The 25,568-nt window shown below is 40.6% G+C and overlaps 1 protein-coding gene across 3 annotated transcripts in view; it reads left to right on the top strand.

Annotated features, from left to right (window-relative positions):
* The window catches only part of tent2 (terminal nucleotidyltransferase 2), a 103,336-nt gene that overhangs the window by 51,361 nt on the left and 26,407 nt on the right, over nucleotides 1-25,568 (top strand). For all 3 annotated transcript variants that reach the window (XR_013579515.1, XM_078563151.1, XM_078563139.1), the window contains exons 11-13: nucleotides 6,736-6,779; nucleotides 8,604-8,740; nucleotides 22,981-23,072. Coding sequence is in view for 2 of the 3 variants with exons in the window: in XM_078563151.1 (XP_078419277.1) it covers nucleotides 6,736-6,779; nucleotides 8,604-8,740; nucleotides 22,981-23,072 (273 nt within the window). In the remaining variant the exon portion in view is untranslated. The remainder of the gene's footprint in view (nucleotides 1-6,735; nucleotides 6,780-8,603; nucleotides 8,741-22,980; nucleotides 23,073-25,568) is intronic.

Genomic DNA, 25,568 nt, shown 5'->3' with positions numbered 1-25,568 from the left:
TGAACTGTTGTAGCCATATAAATACTGTGGATACAAGGGCAGGTCAAAGGCTAGGACTCCCGCCGTGAATAACTCACCACCTGAGTATCCAAAGTCTGTCCACCATCTACAAGACACAAGTCAGGAATGTGATGGAATATTCTCCATTTGCCTGGATGAGTGCAACTCCAACAGCACTCAAGAAGCTTGACACCATCCGGGACAAAGCAAGCCCGCTTGATTGGCACCCCATCGACAAACATTCACTCCCTCCACCACCAACGCATAGTGACATAAGTGTGTACCATCTAGAAGATGCACTGCAGAAACTCACCATGGCACCTTAGACAGCACCTTCCAAACCCATGACCACTACCATCTAGAAGGACAAGAGTAGCAGACACATGGGAACAATGCCACCTGGAAGTTCCACGCCAAGGCTCTCACCATCCTGACTTGGAAATCTCTTGCCATTTCTTCACTATTGCTGGGTCAGAATCCTGGGATCCCCTCTCTAACAGAACTGAGTGTACCTACATCCCATGGACTGCTGTAGTTAAAGAAAGCAGCTCACCACCATCTTCTCAAGGGCAATTAGGGATGTGCAATAAATGCTGGCCTAGCCAGAGACACCCACATCCCTTGAATGAATATAAAGTCTCCTGGAAGATCAGGAAGCCGAATCAGTACAGGTGGAGATTTAAAAAGCAAGGATCAAAAAATGCTGGTTGAGAGGGGTTTATAGGTCCCCCAACAGTAGTTATACCGTTGAACAGAGCTGTAAGCAAAAAATATTGGAGGTTGTAACAAAGGCAATTATGGGGTACTTTAATCATAATTTAGGCTGGGCCAATCAAATTGGCAGAGGTGGCCTGGAGAATGAGTTTGTAGAATGCTTTTGTCATAGTTCTGGAGCCAGCTAGGCCTGAAGCTATTTTAGATCTAGAATTGTGCAATGAGGCAGGGTTAATTAGTAATCTTGTGATAGGAGATCCTGGGTAATAGTGATCATAATGCAATTCATTGAAGATGGCAGGATGTGTTATGAGAGCAGTTAATAAAGCATATAGTATCTTAGGTTTTATTAATAGGGACATTGAATACAGAGTAAGGAGGTCATGTTGAACTTATAGACGCTAGTTAGGCCTCATCTGGAGTACCACATCCAGTTCTGGGTGCCATACTTGAGGACGGATGTGAAGACATTGGAGAGAGTACAGAGGAGATTCACAAGAATGATTCCAGGGATGATAAAACCAGCTATGAGGATAGATTGGAGAGGTTGGGACTGTTTTCCTTGGAGGAAAGAAGGCTGAGAGGAACTTGATAAGAGGTATTCAAGATCCTGAGGAGAATGGACAGGATGAATAGTGAGAAAATGTCTCCACTCGAGAGCATCAGGAACTAGAGGGCACAGATTCAAAGTAGTTAGCAAAAGGAGTAAAAGTGATGTGAGGAAATAATTTTCACTCAGTGGGTGGTTGGAGTCTGGACCGAACTTCTTGAGAGGGTGGTGGAGGCAGGTTCGATCAAGGTATTCAAAAGGAAATTGGATTGCTATCTGAAAAGAGAGAATGTGCAGGGTTACATGGATAAGGCAGAGGAGCGGGACTAGATAGAATGCTCTTTCAGAGAGCTGGTGCAGACTGGTCAAATGACAACCTTCTGCACTGATTCTCTGAATTGAATTCCATATTAAATTTGAAAGGGACATACTCCAAACCCAAACAAGTATCTTAATCTTCAAGCCAATTGTATAGCAATGAGGAGAGAGCTGGCTAAGGTTGATTGGATAAATAAACTAAAAGGTATGATGATAAATGAACAGTGGGAAACATTTAAAGAAACAACTCAAATGTTCAACAAAAATAAATTTCATTAAAAAGACAAAAACTAGCATCCATCTTAGGATCCATCCATGGTTTGCTAGGGAAGTTGAGGATAATATCATTAAAAGAAACTTGAGGTAATTGGGAAGAGTCAGCATGATTTTTTGAAAGGGAAATCATGTTTAACCAATTTACTGGAGTTCTTTGAAGGCGTAACTTGTGCCATGTAGAAAGGGGAGCCTGTAGATGTACTGTACTTCGATTTATGAGGGTAATGCATTTGATGTGGTCTACATGGACTTGAGCAAGACTTTTGATAAGGACCCTCATGGCAGACTGGTCAAGAAAGTAAGAGCCCATGGGATCCAAGGCGAAGTAGCATGTTGGATCCAAAATTCGCCGAGAGGCAGAAAGCAGAGGGTGATGGTAGAGGGATGTTTCTGTGACTGGAAGTCTGTTTCCAGTGGAGTTCCGCAGGGCTTGGTGCTGGGGCCCTTGCCGTTTGTGATGTACATAAATGATTTGGACTTCAATGTAGGCGGTATGACCAAGAAGTTCGCAGATGACGCGAAAATTGGTAGGGTGAGAAGGATAGCCGTAAACTGCAAGAGGATATCAATGGACTGGTCAGGTGGGCAGAACAGTGGCAAATGGAATTCAACCTGGAAAAGGGTGAGGTAATGCACTTGGGGATGGCTAATAAGGCAAGGGATTACACTATGAATGATAGGACCCTGGAAAATACTGAAGATCAGGGAGACCTTGGTGTGCATATCCACAGATCCCTGAAGGTAGCAGAGCAGGTAGTTAAGAAGGCATATTGGATACTTGCCTTTATTAGCTGAGGCATCGAAGACAAGAGCAGGGAGGTTATGCTGGAACTGTATAAAACGCTGGTTAGACCCCAGCTGGAGTACTGTATGCAGTTCTGATTACCACATACGAAGGATGTAATTGCACTGGAGAGGGTGCAGAGGAGATTCACCAGAATGCTGCCTGGGCTGGAGGGTCTGAGCTATGAGGAAAGATTGGATAGGATGGGGTTGAGATAGAGTAAATTCAGCCTATATTTAATGGAGTTTAGAAGAATGAGAAGTGACCTCATTGAAGCATACAAGTTTCTGAAGGTATTTGACAGGGAGGTGGTTTCTTCTGGCTGGGGAATGTGGAACATGGGGGTGGGCACAGTCGCAGGATAAAGGGTTGATCGTTTAGGACTAAGGTGAAAAATATCCTCAAAGAGTTGTGATTCTTTGGAATTTTCTACCTCAGACTTGTGGATGCTCCATTATTGAATATATTTTAAGGCTGAGATAAACGGTTATTTGGTGTCTCAGGGAATCAAGAGGAATTGGGGCTGGGTGGGAAAATGACGTTGAAACCAAAGATCATCCTTGTTCATATTGAATGGTGGAGCAGGCTTGATGGGTTGCGTGGTCTACTCCTCCTTGTTCTTACATTCTTATCCCAGTTTGCAAATTACATTAAGCAGTGCAGATGGGAGCAGGAAGTTGCAAGACATAAATTTCGTGAGTAGGATAAACTGTGGCAGATAGAGGTTAATGTAGACAAATATGGTATCATCCAGCAGAACTGTAGTGGAGCAAAGAAATTTGGGAGTCCAAGTACATAATGGTGTTCGGCAGATTTCAATCTATATCTAAATTTTTTTCATTTGCACCCTTTTCAGTAATTTTTAATGGTCAAAATATAAACTCTGTACTTTATAATAATGGTTAAATTAATGCATTGACTTGTATTTTATGTATTTTGATAAGTAAAATATTTGTTTGAAGTTTGGACTTCAACTGGATATTACTGTATAGCATTTGAGAGATTTCAATCACATTTGTTTATCGTGAATATGTGCAGTTTGCAGAATTTCTAGCTATGTAGCCTGCGTCAAGAGTTAAAGGGTATAATCTTTTATTCTGTGAGGATTAGCGGTTTTTGTTTTTTCCCCAAAAGGCTTGGAAAGAAGCTTGAGATTAAAATTTTATGGTTTTGGTGTGATGAATTTATGTCAAATGCTATAATTGTGTTTTTCTGCTTAACACGTCAAAATAACGAGCAATGATGCATGAACATAACCAGCTGAAGCAGCATTGTAAATAACCACAGCTGTTTGTGATTTCTTGTTGCTGGTTAAAATCTAAAACTTTTTAGAAATATTTTTTCAAGTTACTCACTTTTGGTTAGAAAATCTATCCTGAGTTTTAACAGGTATTTTTAACATGACTAGCTGGAAACTTTGTTCTATGAATTATTTTTGATTTATGGAAATTTATTAGAGATTATATGTTGTTTGCAAGTCTACTAATAGTGCACAAAGGGGCGCATATCAGAAAATTGTGCACCCCGAGCCCATTATTATATGTCTATTAATTTCCACCAAGCAGAAAACTTATATAAAAAAAAAAGGCGATATTCACGTAATTGACTGGCAGTGAGGAAAATGTTTTATGGATATGTGTCGTGGGGGAGTATTTAGAGGATGGGGGCTACATGAAAGAAGTCAACATCAGTCTGGGTTGCATTTTCCATGTTAATTATGTCCAAATCTGGTAACTCTTGTTCTGTCATGTTTCTAACATGTGGAGATGGTGGTGTAGTGGTAATGACATTGGACTAGTAATCCAGAGGCCTTGGCAAATACTCTGCGGTCATTGGTTCAAATCCCATCATGGCAGTTGTGGAATTTAAATTCATTTAATTAAACCTGGGATTGAAAGCTAGTCTCAGTAATGGTGACCATGAAACTATCGTTAAAACCCATCTGGTTTACTAATGTTCTTTAGAGAGAGAAATCTGTCACCCTTACCTGGTTTGGCCTACAATATGATTCCAGACCCACAGCAATGTGGTTAACTTTCAACTGCCCTCTGAAATGGCCTAGCAAGCCACTTAGTTCAAGTACAGTTAGGAATGGGCAACAATACTACTTTTCATGAAACTTCCGGCTTGCTTTGAGCAGGTAATGAAGATCTGCAGTTAGAAAATATAGATATTTACAGTATTTACAATGATATGACTGAGTGACAGAATGTAATTCCTAAAACAGCAGTGAAAATCCCAAACTACCATGTAATAAAGACAGAATTTGACTTAATCCAGCCCATGAATTAATGGCTCTGATATTACATTATTAATCATATACTATAACACCTCTTGTTATAAAACAGCATGTGCTCAAATGTGTGTGGATCTATTTCTGTTAATTTATACCAGGGATAAGTCATTTGCAGTGAACTATTAATATTCCAATTGAACTGTATTGATGTTTCTAGAAAATTGCTTCTATTTACTTTATATTATTAGGCTTTTTATTTCCTGTAACATACTTTAGAAATAAATTTACATTAATTTTATACATTGCTGTAAGGAAATAGTTTTGTTTGGTTGTAATCTGGTTTCACGTTTTAGTGACTAGTCCCATGGGCCTGATGGCCTGCATCCTAGGGTCTTAAAAGAAATGGGTGCAGAGATCATGGATGCATTGGATGAAATCTTACAAAATTTCCCAGACACTGGAAAGGTCCTAGCAATTTGGAAAACCGCAAATGTCACACCTCTATTCAAGAAAGTAGGGAGACAAAGCAGGAAACTCATGGCCAGTTAGCCTAACGCCTGCCATGGGGAAAATGCTAGAATCCATTATTAAAGAGGTAGTAGCAGGACATTTAGGAAATCATAATGCTATTAGGCAGAGTCAACATGGTTTAGTGAAAGGGAAATAGTGTTTGACAAATTTATTAGAATTCTTTGAGGTTGTAACAAGCATGATGGATAAAGGGGAAACAGTAAATCTAGTGTATTTAGATTTCCAAAAGGCATTTGATAAAGTGCCACATAAAAGGTTAATACACAAGGTAAGAGCTTGTAGTGTTGGAAGTGACATATTTGCTTGGATAGAGGACTGGTTAACTAAGAGGAAACAGATTAAGGATAAATGGGTTATTTTCAGGATGACAAATTGTAACTAGTGGCACTCCTCAAGGATCAGTGCTGGGGCCTAAACTGTTTACAGTCTATATCAATGCCTTGGATGAAGGGACCAGATTGTAACCAATTTTTCTGGTAAGAAGATAGATAGGAAAACCAGTTGTGGAAAGGATACAAAGAGTCTACAAAGGGATATAGATAGGTTAAATGATTGGGCAAAAATTTGGCAGATGGCGTATAATTTGCGAAAATGTAAAGTTATCCGCTTCGACAGGAAGAATAGAAAAGCAGAATATTATATAAATGGAGAGACACTACAGAATGCTTCGGTACAGAGGGGTCTGGTTGTCCTTGTACATGAATCACGCAATGTCAACATGTATAAAAGTAGGGAAGCCTTGCTGCAACTGTACAGGACAATGGTGAGACCACACCTAGAGTACGGTGTACAGTTTTAGTCACCTTACTTGAGGAGGGACATACTTGGATTGAAAGCAGTTAAGAGATGGTTCGCTAGGCTGATTCCTGGGATGAGTGTTTTGTCTTATGAGGAAAGGTTGAGCAGGTTGGACCAATACTCATTGTAGTTTAAAAGAATATATTCTGAAGGGGCTTGACAGGATAGATGCTGAAAGGATGTTTCCTCTCATGGGGCAATCTAGAACTGGGGGGGCACAGTTTTAAAACTGAGGGATTTCCTATTTAAGATGGAGATGAGGAATTTCTTCCCTGAGGGAATTGTTTGGAAGTCTCTTCCCCAGCAAGCAAAGGAAGCTGGGTCATTGAATATGTTCAAAGCTAAGTTAGATTTTTGATTGACAAGTGAGTCGAGGTTTATGGAAGGCAGGCAGGAAAGTGGAGTTGAGGTCACAATCATATCAGCTATGATCCTATTGAATGGCAGAGAAGGCTTGAGGGGCCAAATGGCCTCCTATTTCTATTCCTATTTCTTACATTCATATGTAATCTTTTGTTTGTTTTTAAGCTCTACCTGAACCTGTCATTCCATCTCTTCAGAAAGAGCACCCAGTAAGTAACACACTTAGCTCTACAACTGAAATGATGTTAACAGTAAAAGGTTTTAAACACAATTTTTGATCCAAAAAGTAAAATTTTAAATCAAAATAAGTTTATCATAATTTCAATCTAGCTTTGTATAGTGCAAATGGCTAACTTATGAGACATGGTTGTAGCTAGCAGACCTTTTGTTAGAATCCAAACTTACAGTCAATATCAGCTATGTTTTCCTTTGAAAGTTTTGAAACTCTTTTTACATGAATGATTTAGATGACAAATGTATTGTAAGTTAATCATGCTCCAATGTGAAATGGGCTACGGTGAGATGGTCCAAATTACATTGAATCAACTAGGATTTTGCACTACCCCAGCAACAAGAATAAAATTTGCTTGTTAAGGAAATGGTTAATGGATGCAATATCATTCATTGTTACTTAGGCCTAAAGGAAATATTTTTATTGGTAAAGGTTTAATATATTCAATAAATAGGAGCTGTTTTGTTAAAGTTCATATAGGTCCTTTTAAGATGGGATATCCCAACTCTGGCTTGGAGGCACATCTAACCCCCTATCCCTGCCAATCCAAGCCACAGTTCCCTGAAAACTTGGTCCTTTTTGCACTTATTTCTTAATCAATGAATTGATCCCCTTTGGAATTTTGTGAGCGGGAATTGCTGGTTTTCAGTTGGCACCAAGTTGTGTAGATGGGAGCAGGAAGTTAAGTGGCTATTAAGTGGGTAAAAGTGGTAGATGGGAGTTCAGCATGGGGAAATGAGATAATTAAGATCCAAAAGATACAAATCAGTATACTTTATCAGAGAGACTATGAAATGAGGGGAAGCAAAGAAACTTGGGTGTCCATGTACACATTACTGATATAATCTCCAAAGCAGTCACTTTCACCATTGGAATTCAGGTCTGGTCATCTTGTTTGGACCAAAGCTGCAATCAGACTTGGAGCTGAATGGTATAACCAAAACTGAGCATATGGCTTCTAAATGCAGAGTAGCAATTCTGTTTAAAATTGTCATGACCCTCTATTAATATTTGTAGTTAAAGAGGATATATGTAGTTTGAGACACGTCCCACCATAATTCATATGAAAGACCAACAAATTATAATGGAGCACTTTTTTTTTTTAAAGATATAAAGAAAGAAAGCCAGTCTTTTCCCTGGTGGTCTGTGGATCTTGCAATGACCTGGTCTGAGCAACAGCTGATGCTCTAGAAAGATTTATGACTACACTAGTACTTGCTTCTACCTGACCTCGGGAGGTGTCTATTTAGATCATTTCCTCATGGGAAATACCCAAGTAATAGGCTTGAAGGGACCAGCATTTCAGCAGTTAAGTGTCAGCATCATGCTCCAGGTCTGTCTGTAAGCAATGCCATAGGACATAATTTACCCAACTCTAAATTTCTGAATTGAACCCAAAGCTTGAAGGGCATAACAGAACTAGTTTACTCTGACCAGAAAGAAGCATTATGAACTTTCCTTAGAAATGCAAAGAGAAAAATTGGGTAGAATGCTATATGTTCCTGTTTTCTTCAGTAGAAGAACAAAAAGCATTTGGGTTTCATTTTCTGATCACTGAGGCAAAAAATGAGGATAACTCCTGATCGTGCAAAAGAAAACAATGTCTAGGAAATGTCTAATAGGATGCACGTAAGGAAACACTACCACCTTTAATATTTGGTGTTAACGTCATCAAAGAATCTCTTATGTGCGTGAATCTTGCATTCTTGTAGTTTGTCCTTTTCTCTTTGTGGAAATGTATTTAATGATTTGGAAATGTATCTCACATATTTAAAAAAAAAAATCATTTGAATGTTTTTAGGAGTGCTTTGAGCCCACTATGCAGCTGCAGTTTGTGCACCGAAGAGGAAGTAACATTAGTCCATACCTCTCATTAAATAGCTCAAACCTGGGAGACCTGCTTGTGGGGTTTCTGCGATACTATGCTACAGAATTTGAGTAAGTAGTTTTTTTTAAAGACAAAGTATGTTAGTGGTGTATTTGAAAGTAACTGGAAAGTCTGAGTCTTCTCCAATCAATACCTCCATAACATGCCTGCCTCCACTCCTGCCTTAGCCCATCCATCACCAAAGTCTCATTTATGCTTTTGTCACCTTGAGGCTCAACCATTCCATAACACTCGCTGGCCAACCCCCCATTCTTCAGCCTCTGTAAACCTCATCCTTGCTGACTTATGTTGGTTACCAACACTTACAATTCAAAATTTTCATCCTTTCATGGTCTCGTCCTTCCCCATCGCTGTAACCTGCTATAGTCCTGTAACCTTCTCCACTTCTATAATCACCCCACACACCCTCCATTCTCCTGATCTTTTGTTCATCCCCTCCTCTCCTCATCCTCTGGAATTTCCTTTCCTCTTCAGCCTCTCCGCCTCCCCCTCCTTTTTGAGACTTAACATAAAATCAGTCTTTTTGGTAGCTGCTCTTGATATCTTTTTTTGTGTTGGTGTCTATTTTTTCTGATTACGCTTCTATGACGCACTTTGATGTTTTTCTAACTTTAACCCTCTATGTAGATGTAAGTTATTGTTGTCATAGTATCTGAAATGAATACACAGAATAGAACCAAGATTACCCTCCAGAAGTGTTTTAATTTTAAACACGGTGCTCAACTTCGGTCTGTGTGAAGTTCGTTGGATCATAGATTTACCAAGTCTTGATAGCTACGGAATATTTCCCATTGTAGCAGCTTTTTTATTTTTATAAATACTCTTGGTGGGAGGCAGGGATTTTGCTTCACGGCCACTGGAACTAGTATTGGTGAAAAGGGGAATTGTTGCTTTGGGCCAGGTATCTCTTAACCTGGGTTGGACCTAGTGCCCTGGGTGAATTGAATAACTAGGACAGTATTCAGGCCTTTAAGCTGATAAAGCAAGGTGAGACCAGGAAAAGGTTCAGGAAAGAGTACGTTCAATTGTAGCAAAGGGAATGTCAGTGCACTAGAGCACAGCAGCTGTTGGGAGGAAAATAAGCAGAATGGGTTAGTAAGGGACAGTGAAAGTAATAAAGATCATAGGGCATTAGTCGCTAAGGAGGGGCAATTAGATAAGTCAAAACTAAAGGCACTATATCTGAATGCAAGAAGGTAAGCTTCACAACAAATTAGGTTCATTAATAGCACTGATAGAAATTAATAGGTTGGATCTATTAGTAGTTATGGAAGCATTGTGCAAAGTGACCATGGTTGGGAAACTAAATATTCCAGGTTACTTATCCTTTACATTGCGATAGGCAAAATGGAAAAGGAGGAATGGTAGCCCTGATGATAAAGAATGGGATAAAGACAGAGAGAAAGGATATTTGTTCAGAAAATCAAGAAATAGAATCAGCTTAAACTAAGAAAAAGCATGGGGCAGAAAACATTGATGGGAGTTGTTTATAAGCCCCCTAGAAGTGTAGGGCAGAGTATAAATTAGGAAATTAAAGATGCATGTAATGGAGGTAATAAAGTAATCATGGGGTAATTTAATATTCATATAGACTGTGCCAAATTTGCAGTAATGGTTTGGAGGTCAAGTTCATGTAACGTATACAAGGTAGTTTTCTAGATCAGGATATGTTGAGGAACCAACAAGAGAATAGGTTATTTTGGACCTAGTATCATACAATGAGAGGATTAATTAATAACCTTGTATAAAGGGGCGTCTAGAGAAGAGTGACCAAATATGATATATTTTATAGATTTGAGGGGCAAGTTGGCTAAAGTAAACTGGGAAGCGACACTAAAGGATGTGACAGTAGACAAGCAAATACTGGCGTTTAAAAAATTAATACATAATCTGCATAATTCATTTAAAGGTACAAAAACCACACAAAAGGTAGTCCAACTACAACTAACAAGGAGTGAAAGATAGTGTTAGACCAAAGAAGGAGACATAATGTTGCTAAAGAGTGTAATAAGCCTGAAGGTTGGAAGGATTTTAGAATTCAGTGAAGGACGACCAAAAAAAACCAAAGGAAAAGAAAATGAGAGTAGACTAAGACATAAAAACGGTCTGTACATGTAAGTTGAAAGAGTTTAGTGCAAGGATATGTGACATTATGCAGAATAAGGAAATGGCAGACACATTAAACAAATACTTTGTCTCCCACCGTGAAGACAGATACACAGAAAACATTCCAGAAATAATGGGGAACCAAGGTATAGCATAAATGAGGAACTTAAAGAAATCAATGTGAGTAAAGAAAATGTTCTGGAGAAATTGCTGGGATTAAGTGATGACAAATCCCCTGGACCTAACCACCTGTATCCTAAGGTTTTAAAAGAGGTAGCTTCAGAGATAGTGGGTACATTAGTTTTAATTTCCCAGAATTTCTTAGATTTTAGAAGAATTCAAAGAGATTGGAAGATAGCAAACATAATCCTGCTGTTTAAACAAGGAGGAAGAGGAGAAAACAGGGAACCATAAGCCAGTTATTCTAACATGGGTAGTAGACAAAATGCTAGAATCTGTTTTTGGGACATGGTAATATGGCCCTTAGAAAATCATGATATAATTTGCAGAGTCGACATGTTTATGAAAGGGAAATCATTTTTGATAAATCTATTGGAGTTTTTGAAAATATAATTAGTGGTATGCAGTCGGGAGGGAGCTGCTCTGAGAGTCCTCAACATTAACTCTGGACCCTGTGAAGTCTCATGGCATCACGTGAAACATGGGCAAGGAAATCTTCTACTAATTAACACCTAACGTCCCCAGCTGATGAATCAGTATTCCTCCATGTTGACCACCACTTGGAAGAAGCACTGAGGGTGGCAAGGGCACAGAACGTACTCTGGATAGAGGACTTCAATGTACATCACCAAGAGTGGCTCAGTAGCACCATTACTGACCAAGCTGGCCCGAGACCTAAAGGACATAGCTGCCAGACTGGGTCTGCAGTAGGTGGTGAGGGAACCAACAAGAGGGGGGAAAAAACCTACTTGTACATGTCCACACCAATATCCCTGTCACAGCCACATCTGTCCATGACTGTATCGGTAAGACTAAGTGGAGTCCCATCTTCACATTGAGCACGTCCTCCATCACGTGTGGCACTTCTAACAGATCTAGCAACTCAAAATTGGGCATCCATGAGGTGTCGTGTATTGTATTCGAGCACAATATGTAACCTCATAGCTTGACATATCCACCATTACCACCAAGCCAAGGGATCAACCCTGGCTCAATGAAGAGTGCAGGAGGGCATGTTGAGTGCAGCACCAGGCATATCTAAAAATGAGGCGTCACCCTGGTAAAGGTACTACTTACGTGTCAAACAGTGGAAGCAGCATGCGATAGACAGAACCAAGTGAACCCACATCCAACGGATCAGATCTGCAGTCCTGCCACATCCTGTTGTGAGTGGTGGACAATTAAACAACTAGCTGGAGGAGGATGCTTCACAAATATCCCCGTCTTCAATAACACGGAAGCCCAACACATCAGTGCAAAAGAGAAGACTGAAGCATTTGCAATCATCTTCAGCCAGAAATGCCGAGTGGATGATCCATCTCCGCCTCCTCCTGAGGACAGCAGCATCATAAGTACCGGTCTTCAGCGAATTCGATTCACTCCACATGATATCAAGAAATGGCCGAAGGCATTGGATACTCAAAAGGGTATGGGCCCTGACAATATTTCGGCAATAGTACTGAAGACTTGTGCTCAAGAACTAGCTGCGCTCCTAATCAGGCTGTTCTAGTACAGTTACAACACTGGCATCAAAATTGCTCAGGTATGTCCTGTCCATAAAAAGCAGCACAAATCCAACCTGACCAGTTACCACCCCATTAGCCTACTCTGTCATCAGCGTAGTGATGGAAGGTGTCATTGACAGCGCTATCAAGTGACGCTTACTCAGCAATAATCAGCTCACTGACACTCAGTTTGGGTTCCATAGGGCCACTCGGGTACAGACCTTATTAAAGCCTTCATCCAAACATGGTCAATTGAGCTGAATTGGTGAGATGAGAGTTGACTGTCCTTGACTTCATGACAGCGTTGACCACGTGTAGCATTAAGGAACCCTAACAAAACTCTAGTCACTGGGAATCGGCGGGGGCGTGGGGATGGTTCGGGTGGAACTCTCCACTGGTTGGAGTCATACCTAGCACAAAGGAACACGTTTGTGATTGTTGGAGGCAATCACTTCAGTCCTGGGACATCACTGCAGAAGTTCCTCAGGGTAGTGCCCAGGATCAACCATCTTCAGCTGCTTCATCAATGATCTTCCCTCTATCACAAGGTCAGAAGTAGGGATATTCACTGATAGCACAATGTTCACCATTTACATCCCCTCAGATACTGAAGCAGTCCATGTCCATATGCAGCCTGGACAGTATTCGGGCTTGGGCTGATGAGTGGCAAGTATCATTTACATCACCCAAGTGCCAGACAATGACCATCTCCAACAAGAGAGATTTTAACCATCTTCCCTCGACATTCAACAGCATTTCATTTGTTGAATTACACAATAACAATGCCCTGGGGGGGGTTACCATTGACCAGAAACTGAACTGAACCAGCCATCTAAATACTGTGGCTACAAGAGCAGGTCGGAGGCTGGGAACTCTGCGACAAGTAACTTACCTGCTGACTCCCCAAAGTCTGTCCACTATCTACAAGGCACAAGTCAGGACGGAATACTCTCCACTTGCCTGGATGAGTGCAGCTCCAACAACGCTCAAGAAGCTTGACACCATCTAGTGCAAGCAGACCACATGATTGGTACCCCATCCACTACCTTCAACATTCATTCTCTCCACCACCGATGCATTGTGGCAGCAGTGTGTACCATTTACAAGATGCACTGCAGCAATTCACCAAAGCTCCTTCGACAGTGCCTTTCAAACCCATGACCTCTACCACCTACAAGGACAGGGGCAGCAGATGCATGGGAACACCACCAGAGAGTTCCCATCCAAGCCACATGCCATCCTGACTTGGAAATATATCGATGTTCCTTCAATGTTGCTGGGTCTAAATCCTGGCACTCCCTCCCTATCAGCACTGTGAATGTACCTAGACCACATGGACTGCAGTGATTCAAGAAGACAGCTCACCTTCATCTTCTAAAGGGCAATTAATGCTGGCCTAGCCAGTGATGCCCATATTCCGTAAAAATGAATTTTTAAAAAAAATTGTCATGGGGCAATTAGATTAGAGAAATGAATGCATAGCTCAAAGACTAGTGTGGGAGAAGTGAGTTCCAGTTCATGGGACATTGGCACCAGTACTGGGCAAAGTGGGGCTGTACCGTTGGGACGGTCTACACCTGAACCATGCTGGGACCAGTGTTTTGGTGAGCCACATAACTAGAAAAGTAGAGAGGATTTTAAACTAAATAGTGGGGGCAAGGGATCAAATTTGGGAAGATGAGGTAAATCAAAGAGTAGAGATGGGGCAAGAGAGAAAGATATTGATGTGGGAAATGATAAATGGACCATTGCATGAAGGAGTAGAGAGCACCAATCTAACAGTAAGTCAGCGGATAGGCTAGAGATTACAAAAATAATAGAAGAGCAAAACTAAAGGCTCTGTAGCTGAATGCATGTGGCATTCGAAACAAAACAGCTGAACTGAAAGCACAAATAAAAATAAATAAGTATGATCTGATAGCCATTACAGGGACATGGCTGCAAGGTGACATAGATTGGGACCTGAATATTGAAGGATACATGACATTTAAGAAGGACAGGAAGCTAGGAAAAGATGGACGGTGGCTCTGTTAATTAATGATATTAGTACAATAGAGAGGGATGACCTAAGTTCAAGAAACCAGGATGTAGAAGTGGTTTTGGTAGAGATGTGAAATGATAAAGGCAAGAAGTCACTTGTGGGAGTGGTGTATAGGTCCCCAACAGTACCCACACAGTTGGATGAAGTTTAAAGGATGAAATAATGGGAGCTTGTCAGAAAGGTATGGCGATAATCATGGGGGATTTTTATCTACATATAGATTGGAAAACCCAATGGGCAAAAGTAGCCTAGATGAGGAACTGGTAGAATGTTTTCAGGATAGTTCCTTAGAATACAACCAGAGGGCAGGCTATACTAGACTTGATATTATGCAACAAGATAGGATTAATTAATGGCCTCATAGTGAAGGCATCCCTACGTAGCAGCAATCATAATATGATTGAATTTTACATTCAGTTTGAGGGAGAGGAGAATGGGTCCAAGACTAGTATTAAAAATAAATAAGGGCAATTATGAGGGTAGGAAAGCACAACTAGCTAAAGAAAACTAGCAAATTAGGTTAAGGGAAAGTTCAATAAAGATGCAGTGGCAGACCTTTAAAGAGATATTTCGGAATATGACAGAATAGATGCATTCCAACGAGAGAGAAAAATTCCAAGGGAAGGACCCACCATTCGTGGTTAACTGAAAAAAGTTAGTATCAAACTTGAAAGCTAGCTAGAAATTTAAAGATAGATAGTAAGAGTTTTTATAGATATTTTTAAAAGAGTTAAAGTAAGCATTAGTTCATAGAAAGTGGGTCTGGGGAATTAATAATGGAAAATAAGGAGATGGCAGATGACTTAAACAGATATTTTGCATCAGTCTTTACTACAGAGGATGCAAGTAACATCCCAGAAATAGCTGTAATTCAGGAAATAGAAGGGAGGGAGGAATTCAAGAAACTTACAATCACCAGGGAGGATTGCTGAAAAGGGATTTTTTTTTTTGTCGAAGCTTTTTTGACAAAAGCTTCAACAACAAAAAATGTCAAAATACGTTGGTATTTTCTTGCCACTTGTCCTGATGGAGTGCAAGACAAAAAGTTTCAGAAAAAGCATCTCTCTTTTTTTTCATCAATACTCAAGTTCTATATTACCAAACGACGAATAACCAGGGAAGTGGTTCTGAGCAAATTGTTGGAGCTGCGGGCTGACAAACTCCCAGGTCCTGATGTTCATCCTACGGTCTTAAAAGAAATGGCTAGCAAGATAGTTGGTGCTTTGGTTTTAATTTTCCAAAATTCCCTAGATTGGGGAAGGTTCCATAAGATTGGAAAATAGTGAATGTAACTCCTTTATTCAAAAAAGGAGAGAGATAGAAAGCAGGAAATTACAGGTCCGTTAGCTTAACATCTGTCATAGGGAAAATGTTAGCTGTTATTAAAGAAGCTATAGCAGTGCACTTAGATAAATTCAAGGTAATCAGGCAGAATCAACATGGTTTTGTGAGAGGGAAATCATGTTTAACTAATTTAATGTACTGCTTTGAAGAAGTAACGTGCTGTGGATAAAGGGGAACAGGCGGATGTAATGTACTTAGATTTCCAGAAGGCATTTGATAAGATGCCACATCAAAGGTTATTGCAGAAAATCAAAGCTCATGGTGTAGGGGGTCACATATTGACATGGATAGAAAATTGACTTGCTAACAGGAAATGGGCCATTTTCTGGTTGGCAAAATGCAATGCGTGGTATGCCACAGGGATCAGTGCTGGGACCTCAACTTTTTACAATTTATATGAATTACTTTGAAGGGACAGAAGGCATGTTTGCTAAATTTGCTGATGACACAAAAATAGGTAGGAAAAGAAGTTGTGAAGAAACATGAGGCGGCAAAGGGATATAGATAGGTTAAGTGAGCGGGCAAAGATCTGGCAAATGGAGTATAATGTGGGCAAATATGAAATTGACCATTTTGGCAGGAAGAATAAAAAAGCATATCTAAAAGGTGAAAGATTGCAGTGCTCTTAGATGCATAGGGATCTGGGTGTCCTAGTCCATGGATCGCAAAAGGTTCATATGCAGGTACAGCAAGTAATTATGAAAGCTAATAGAATGTTATCATTTGTCGCAAGGGGAATTGAATACAAAAGTAGGGAGGTTATGTGTCAGTTATACAGGAGACTGGTGAGCCCACGCTGTAGTGCTGTGTACAGTATTGGTCTCCTTATTTAAGGAAGGATTTAAATGTGTTGGAAGCAGTTCAGAGAAGGTTTACTAGACAAATACCTGGAATGGGCGGGTTGTCTTATGAGGAAAGGTTGGACAGGTTAGGCTTGTATCCGCTGGTGTTTAGAAGAGTAAGAGGTGATTTGATTGAAACATATAAGATCCTGACGTGCCTTGACAGGGTGGATGTGGAAGGGATGTTTCCTCTTGTGGGAGAAACTAGAGCCAGGGTTCACTGCTTAAAAATAAGGGGTTGCCTATTTAAGACCTAGATGAGAAATTTTTTTTTTTTTGAGGGTCATGAATCTTTAGAACTCTCTTCCTCAAAAAATGGTGGAAGCAGAGCCTTTGAGTATTTTTAAGGCAGAGCTAGATAGATTCTTGATAAGCAAGGGGGTGAAAGGTTATCGAGAGTAGCTGGGAATGTGGAGTTGAGTTTATAATCAGATCAACCATGATCTTATTGAATGGCAGAGCAGGCTCGAGGGGCCAAGTGCCCTACTTTTCCAATTTCTCAAGTTCTTGTGTTTATTTGTGGGATTGTAACATGGCTCCTGTCAGCCACCCGCAAAGCTAACATGCAGAAAATATGATCAAATTTAACTTTCTGAATAGCGATAGCCTCAAATCTTTGTTTCTTTCCCATGGAGATTCCTGAAATTTACATCACATGAACCCATGAATGTTGCTGCATTGGAGGTCATAATTTCAAGATTAAGTTTACTTGTATTTATATTGCAGCTGGAAAGTAGAAGCAACATAGTATTGTAAATGACTTACTGCAAGTTTCAATGGCAAATGCCACCATCATATTCTAGCCTTGAGCTTGAGGAAAATGCAGCTCCTGGAGCTTGTTCTGCCAGTTTGTACATTGGCTGTATTTTAATTCCATTAACCCATCTTTGTATAATATTTAATGCAGTTAGGTATCAAAAATCGAGCAATTACATTCTTGACATTTTTAATTGGCTCAGCATCCACAGCCTTTTAGGGAAGAGAGTATCCAGATTTTCCCCCTCCATTATGTGAGCAAATGCTCCTTGATTTCATTCCTACGTTGCCTAGGTGTAACTTTAAGATTATGCTCACTTGTTTTGGATTCTCCCAGCAGAGGAAATGGTTCCTCTCTCTATCTTACAAAACCCTTTCATTGTTTTAAATGTCTTAAGTAAATTACCCCCCAACCTTCTAAACTCGAGGAAATACAAACCATGATTATGCAATCTGTGCTTGTAATTTAACCCTTTAATCAAAAATATCATTGGAGTGAATCTGGTCTGTACAACACATCTGATACCCATAAACACAGTACTCCAGATGGAGACTGACCAAGGTTGTAAACCTTCACCTTTTTGAACATCAAGCTCCTTGATACAAAGGCCAAGATCTATTAGCATTTTGATCACTTTTTTGCATTTTGTGCACTAGCTTTTAGTAATTTGCATACATGGACACTTAAATCCCTTTGCTCCTTGACAGCTCTTTGCATTGCTAACCTATTTTGACCTTCCCTTGACATAAGGAACTTAACTGCGTACATAATTGCTTTACTGTTGCTCTGAAAATTTCCCTATAATGATCCATGGAGCAAATGCTAGAGCATTGGCACTGAGGAACTACAAAGCACAAGCTAGATTTATGTAGTTATATGGAGGGAATTCCGCAGTGGCACTTGTTGGTTGATGGGGGCAGGGCAAGGGAGCTGTGGTGGCGTACCAAAGGATGGGGACTGAGGAATGGAATGTTTGCAGGGGAATGTAGAGCAGCAGAATGTTGTGGATATAGGGTAGGATGGGGAAAGGTCATGGGAGGAATTAAAGATGACTGAGCATTTTAAATTTGAGACATGGGAGGACAGGCATCTATTGTAAGTCATCATATGCAAGGGTGATGTGCCAGATGGAGTTACTATGGGACAAGATCTCTGCAGCAGAGTTTTGGGCAGGGTGTTAATGGAGCATAAACTCTGGGAACCCAGCAAATTGTAGACAAGGCTGAAGGTGACAAGGGTGTGGATAAAGGTTTCAAGGTGGTGGCAGTCCAATGTTGTGGGGATGGAAGTATGCTGTTTTTATGATGCAGTAAAGATATGTTCTAAAGCTAATTTTTAACAAGGCCAAAGATTATTTTGCATTAAACGAGCAGCTCCTTTGCAGTCCTACAATGATTTTTCAGGAGATAATTAATTGTAACTTAATAAGCAACATTGAAGCCCATCTTGTTGGACCATTCAAAGTCTGCTCCCAACTTCTAAATTGAACATGTTAAACAGAGTGCAAGGTCAGGTAAAAATAATGGAATTAAACCCCCACACTAAAATGTTTGTGATCAGGTAATTGTTTTTGTCTTCCAGATTTTCCAAAAAAGCCATATTTGAGTTTTATTGTAGAGCAGCATGCACAGCTGAGGTCACTATTTTAGTCTAAATGAAAGCTGAATACATTTGGTGGTGGCTACATTTTGCTGTGTCAATTCTCTAGGTTCTGGTTTCACAAAAATGAATGAAGGCAGCAGGTGGGATTTGGGCATAGAGGCCTGTGAAACAGATGGATGTTGGAGCCAAAAGTACAGCTTTTAATGTTCAGCTGTTTTAACAGGGACAGTGTATAAATGCTTGCAGGAGGGAGAAATACGTCACTGGTGTAAGTTTCGGCCTGTACTACGCACGTACTGACTGTCAATGGGGATTTGTGATTTTGATGGACTGAGTGTACAATGTACTTTGAGTCTGTAACCATCATTTCTACTTCAATCTTTGCACGTAGATTTCTATTACATACAGTGATCATGTTTCGCTTCTAAAAAAAGAAAGGCAAGATTCTGGGATCTGGGGCAGTTTTGCACTAAAGACTTGCAGCCACTGAGTACTAGTTGAAACAATTGGACCATTTTCCACTTCTGAGCTGTACAGATTGTAAAGATGAGAGCTTTTTGGCTACCCTGCTCAGTTCTGGCCTGCAGTAATATCTTAATGATCTGTTGTAAACATCTAGTATTGTGACTAAAAATAAAGCTGAACAATACCAAGAAACGGCTGAAGGCACTGGGCACTGCAAAGGCTACGGGCTCCGAGAACATTCTGGCAGTAGTACTGAAGACTTGTGCTCCAGAACTAGCTGTGCCCCAGCCAAGTTGTCGGAGTACAACTACAACATTGGAATCTACCCGACAATGTGGAAAATTGCCCAGGGATTTCCTGAACACAAAAAGCAGGACAAATCGAATCCAGCCAATTACTGCCCCATCACTCTATAGTCTCCATCATCAACAAAGTAATGAAGATGTCATCGACAGTGCTATCAACGGATACTTACTCAGCAATAACCTGCTCACTGATGCTCAGTTTGGGTTCCAACAGGGCTACTCAGCTCCTGACCTCATTACAGCCTTGGTCCAAATATTGGTATAAGAGCCAAACTGAAGAGGTAAGTCAAGAGTGACTGCCCTTGACATCAAGGGATCATTTGACCAAATGTGGCGTAAAGGAGCCCTAGCAAAACTCAAGTCAGTGGGAATCAAGGAAAATCTCTTCACTGATTGGAGTCATGCCTAACACCGGGGAAGATGGTTGTGGTTGTTGGAGGTCAGTCATCTCAGTCCCAGGACATTGCTGCAGGAGTTCCTCAGGGTAATGTCCTAGGCACAACCATCTTCAGCTGCTTCATCAATGACTTACCATGTATCACAAGGTCAGAAGTGGGGATATTCGCTGATGAAAGCACAATGTTCAGTACCACTTGCAACTTCTCCAATACTGAAGCAATCCATGTCTGTATGTAGCAAGACCAAGGCAACATTCAGGCTTGGGCTAATAAATAACAAATAACTTCTTCATTACAGAAGTGCCAAACAATGATTCTCCCCAACAGGAGAGAATCTAACCATCTCCCCCAAGACAATGAATTGCATTACCATCGCTGGATCCCCCACTATCAGCATCCTGGGGGTTATCGTTGACCAGAAACTAAACTGGACCAGCCATATAAATACTATGGCTACAAGAGCAGTTCAGAGGCTGGAGTTCTGTGGCAACTAGCTCGTACCCTGACTTCCCAAAACCTGTCCAACATCTACAAGGCACAAGTCAGGTGTGTGATGGAATATTCTCCACTTGCCTGGATAAGTGCAGCTCCAACAACACTCGAAGCTTGACATCGTCTAGGACAAAGCAGCCTGCTTTATTGGCATTCCATCCACCACCTTCAACATTCACTCCCTCCACCACTGACGCACAGTGGCAGCAGTCTGTATCGTCTGCAAGATGCACTGCAGCAAGATTCCTTCGACAGCACCTTCCAAACCAGCAGGCTGTACCATCTAGAAGGACAAGGGCAGCAGATGCACCGCCACATGCAAGTTCCACTCCAAGCCACACAACATCCTGACTTGGAAATATATCGCCGTTCCTTCACTGGTCAAAACCCTGGAACTCCCTCTCTAACAGCACTGTCGGTGTACCTACACCACATGGATTGCAGTGGTTCTAGAAGGCAGCTCACCGGCACCTTCTCGAGGAAAATTACGGTTGGGCAATAAGTGATAGCTTAGCCAGTGACACCCACATCCCATGAAAGAATAAATGAAAAAAGATATTTTCACAAGTAAGGTTGCACAGTGCCTTGTAAAAATAAGTGTGCACCTTCAAGGGTCAAAAACAAACAAGAAAAATCATAGAGATAAAAGCAAAAAACTGTGGTTGCTGGAAATCCAAAACAAACAGAAATACCTGGAAAAACTCAGCAGGTCTGGCAGCATCAGCGGAAGAGAGCACAGTTGACGTTTCGAGTCCTCATGACCCTTCAACAGAACTAAGTAAAAATAGGAAAGGGGTGAAATATAAGCTGGCTTAAGGAGGGGAGGGGTTGTTGGGACAAGCAGCCAGTCATAGGTGGAGATAACCACAAGCTGTCACAGACAAAAGATTCCACTCCTCCATCACCCCCTACTCCTCAACCCCCTCCCACGGCACCCTCACATGCGGCCGCAGAAGATGCAACACCTGCCCCTTCACTTCCTCTCTCCTCACCGTCAAAGGGCCCAAACACTCCTTTCAAGTGAAGCAGCTTTTCACTTGCACTTCCCTCAACTTAGTCTACTGCATTCGTTGCTCCCAATGCGGCTTCCTCTACATTGGAGAAACCAAACGCAGGCTGGGTGACCTCTTTGCAGAACACCTTCGGTCTGTCCGCAAGCATTACCCAGAACTCTCTGTCGCTTGCCATTTCAACACTCCACCCTGCTCTCTTGCCCACATGTCTGTCCTTGGCTTGCTGCATTGTTCCAGTGAAGCTCGACGCAAACTGGAGGAACAGCACCTCATCTTCCGACTAGGCACTTTACAGCCTTCTGGACTGAATATTGAGTTCAACAATTTTAGATCTTGAACACTCTCCTCCATCCCCACCCCTTTCCCGTTTCTTCCCCCTCCTTTTTGTTTTTTCCAATAATTTATATAGATTTTTCTTTTCCCACCTATTTCCATTATTTTTAAATGTATTTCCACCCACTGTTTATTTCTACCTTTTAGTATTCCCCCACCCCCACTAGAGCTATCTGTACCTTATCTGTCCTGTGTTCTACTCTTAATTAGCACATTCCTTTAGATAATATCACCATCACCACCTTCAACACCTCTTTGTTCTTTTGTCTGTGACAGCTTGTGGTTATCTCCACCTATGACTGGCTGCTTGTCCCAACAAACCTTCCCACCCCTTAAGCCAGTTTATATTTCACCCCTTTCCTATTTTTACCTAGTTCTGTTGAAGGGTCATGAGGACTCGAAACGTCAACTGTGCTCTCCTCCGCCGATGCTGCCAGACCTGCTGAGTTTTTCCAGGTATTTCTGTTTCCGTTTTTGCCCAAGAAAAATCATGTTTAGCAGTTAACAAACCTGCAAGTTCCAGAAGAAATTCAGTACTGAAGAAGGTTATTCAACTATGTTTTATTTCAGTGATATGTGCCATTGGCAAAACCATTGCTTTCTGTTTTTTAATTGCCATTCACCTTAGTCATTATCCTGGTAAGCGATTATTTGAAAGCTGAAGGGATGACTTGCACCACAACCTGCAAGTTACTGATAGTAGTAATGTCTCAAAGTGCTTACTCATGATTCTTACTGATGGAGGATCAAGAAGAATTGCAGTGGGTCAAAGATTTCAGACTTTAAAGTGAAGTTTGTGGTATATCATTACATGCTTGCAGATCGTTAACATAAATGGCTCAGTTGAATGGTTCAAATTATAATCATAGATATTAATACATGTCTGTTCTCACTTTCGCCCCTTCAGTTGGAGTAATTCAATAATTTCAATTCGTGAAGCCAAAGTGATTCCCAAAACCAATGAAATGGAATGGAAAAATAAATATATTTGTGTTGAAGGTATGTAATAAATGTATATGCATGGCTAATGTCTGTAGCTTCTCTACTTAGCTAAGTGTTTCTGGTGTCTTTTAAAAAGGTTTTTCTGTTTTATGAATTGATTATCATTTTCTTCCATTAAGTCACCATGGATTTCTGCATTTTAGTTGGTTATTTATAATTGATTATCCCATGTTCCACCAAAGAAAAGGCTCTCCAAGATAATATCATCTGGACCATTTCCCCAAAAGAAGTGGATGTTTGAAACTAGATGCAGGCATCGACCCTGTGTTGATCCTGTGCATCCAACCGTAATAATTTTGAACTGAGTTTTTTTTAAAAAAAAAAAATTTTGGAAAAAAAAACACTCCATGATTGTAGTGCTAGCTTCATTGACTTTCCTGAATACTATATGAAGTATTTAGAAAATTGATTTAAGTGAAATGTACCCGTGACACAGTTTGAGTGTTAGGATTAATTGAGAACGAATGGGATCAACAATTCTGGTTGGAGGTATTCTTGGAAGTTTGATTGTGATGTTTGTTCTTGTGACGCTTTCCCACAGTTTGCAAATGTTATTGCATTTACCTTCTAAAGGTTGGGTCCACTGTAGCTGAGTATCTTAACTTGTGGTTTAATGCCAGTAGCTGTCACCTGAAAGGTTTCAAGAACTAGGAGGCTGCCGCAAGTAGGGTGAAGAATGTACACAAGCAGGTTTGAAGTGCAAACTCTGCTTTTGGGTTAGTAGCAGTGCCGGATGATGCATCTTTCAATCCTGGAAAATCTGTAAGAGTCCAGGAAGTTAAACAACCCTAGACTCTTAAACTGAGTGTAATAGCCAGGATTTTTATTCAAGTAAAATCACAATTTTATAGCACATAGTTGTTTGTCACAATAGTAAAATCCATCAGCATTTCAGTTTATTTTTCAAAGCCATGCTCGTGCCTGGCATCACATATGTATTAATAAAGTGTCTACAACAACCCAGAACTGTGGCTAGGAGTAGCTGATGTCCATCCTCCAGCTACAATGCCTACTGGAGCATGTAGCTTCATCCCATACACATCAATTTCAATATCTATTTCAACCACACTGTGTTTCATCTGAGAGGATACCTTTCCATCTGCTACTTTTCCCAAGCTGCCAGCCACCTTCATTAGAGATCCCTGTCCAACGTTAGCTATTCAATATGCATTTGCCAGCGCAGCTACAACTTCTCACAATTACAAACCACGTGTGCAAAGCTCTACTTTTCTCCTAGGTTGCTAGCAGCACTGCCTAAGAGATGCATCCTGCATTCCTGGATATTGCTGATCAATTGGTGAAGTTGGCAACCTTGATTTGTTCTTTTTAAAGCTTGAATATTTTCCCTATAGTTGCAGCCCAATTCCGCACAAAGTTCCCTCTCAACTTTTAATATGGATTTATGTAGACCGAATTATTTACTTTTGCATTCTATATTTTTAAGATTAAAAACTAGAGTCACAGCTGTATCAACCTCTGGTGCTGCCTTTACTTGTACCCTTAAATTCCTATGCTCTTCCACAGACCTTTTAGAGCATAATAACTTTTTTAAAAACCAAAATATATCATGTTATACTTTCTCACTGACGCTGAATTGCATTTGTCACTTTTTAGCCTATTCCTGGTCCTCCATCTTATCCCTTTGCAATTTCTTCCTTTGATCTACTAAAGAATTAACAATACCTCCTATTTTGGTATCTTGTGTAAACTTTGACGCCACTTCTTATGAGCTAGAGGTGTCCTAGTTTAGGAATTGAGTGGAGCTGATTGTGCTGAGCAGTATGTTCGTGCTTTAATTGCTCTATCTACAGCAGCAAGAGTACTTGGTGAATTTCATTCTGTTTTGAATGAAATTTAATTCATTCCTTGCAGATTAGTCACAAGAATATCACAGCAAATTATTCTACCTTGTTTCTTAAAACCTGGCAAAGTTTTTAGTCCAATCAAATGGCACCCCTTTATCCATATCAAATCAGGTTGAGGATATGAGCGTCTTTTCTTCCCAAGGTCCTGACCAAAATTTAGATGGTATCTACTCTTGCAGACATGCGCGCTACAAAATCTGCCAATTCCTTCATGCTATGCAGTCTAATTTAAAGAAAACCATAGTGCTAACCAGTGAGGGTGGTGAACGTATCCATGTTATACCTCAGCTGTGTCTGACAGGTGGGAAAAGGTTCATAGAAGCACTGTGATCCATATATTCCCCCCTTATCTAAATGTAAGGGGGAAGAAAACAAAAGTAGTTACAGGAAGAGAGTTTATGGTTTGTTACATAGAACTCCAATAATGTACTTTTGTATCGTTCTGAGGGAGCGACTGGAAAGGTAAGCATTAGCTGGCATTCAAATAGAAAGTACCAAGAATTAGCCATAAACTACAAAACTTGAAGTACCCTAATTTCACTAAAAATAACCCAAATAAAATAACCTTACTGCCTTGGGGGTGGGCTAAATAAATCAATACATTTCAAGAAGTTTCTGATCCATCGAC

This window comes from Cetorhinus maximus, chromosome 2 (assembly GCF_964194155.1).
Source record: "Cetorhinus maximus chromosome 2, sCetMax3.hap1.1, whole genome shotgun sequence".
In the NCBI taxonomy this organism is placed as follows: domain Eukaryota; kingdom Metazoa; phylum Chordata; class Chondrichthyes; order Lamniformes; family Cetorhinidae; genus Cetorhinus; species Cetorhinus maximus.
This window is presented reverse-complemented; position numbering and strand designations above follow the sequence as displayed.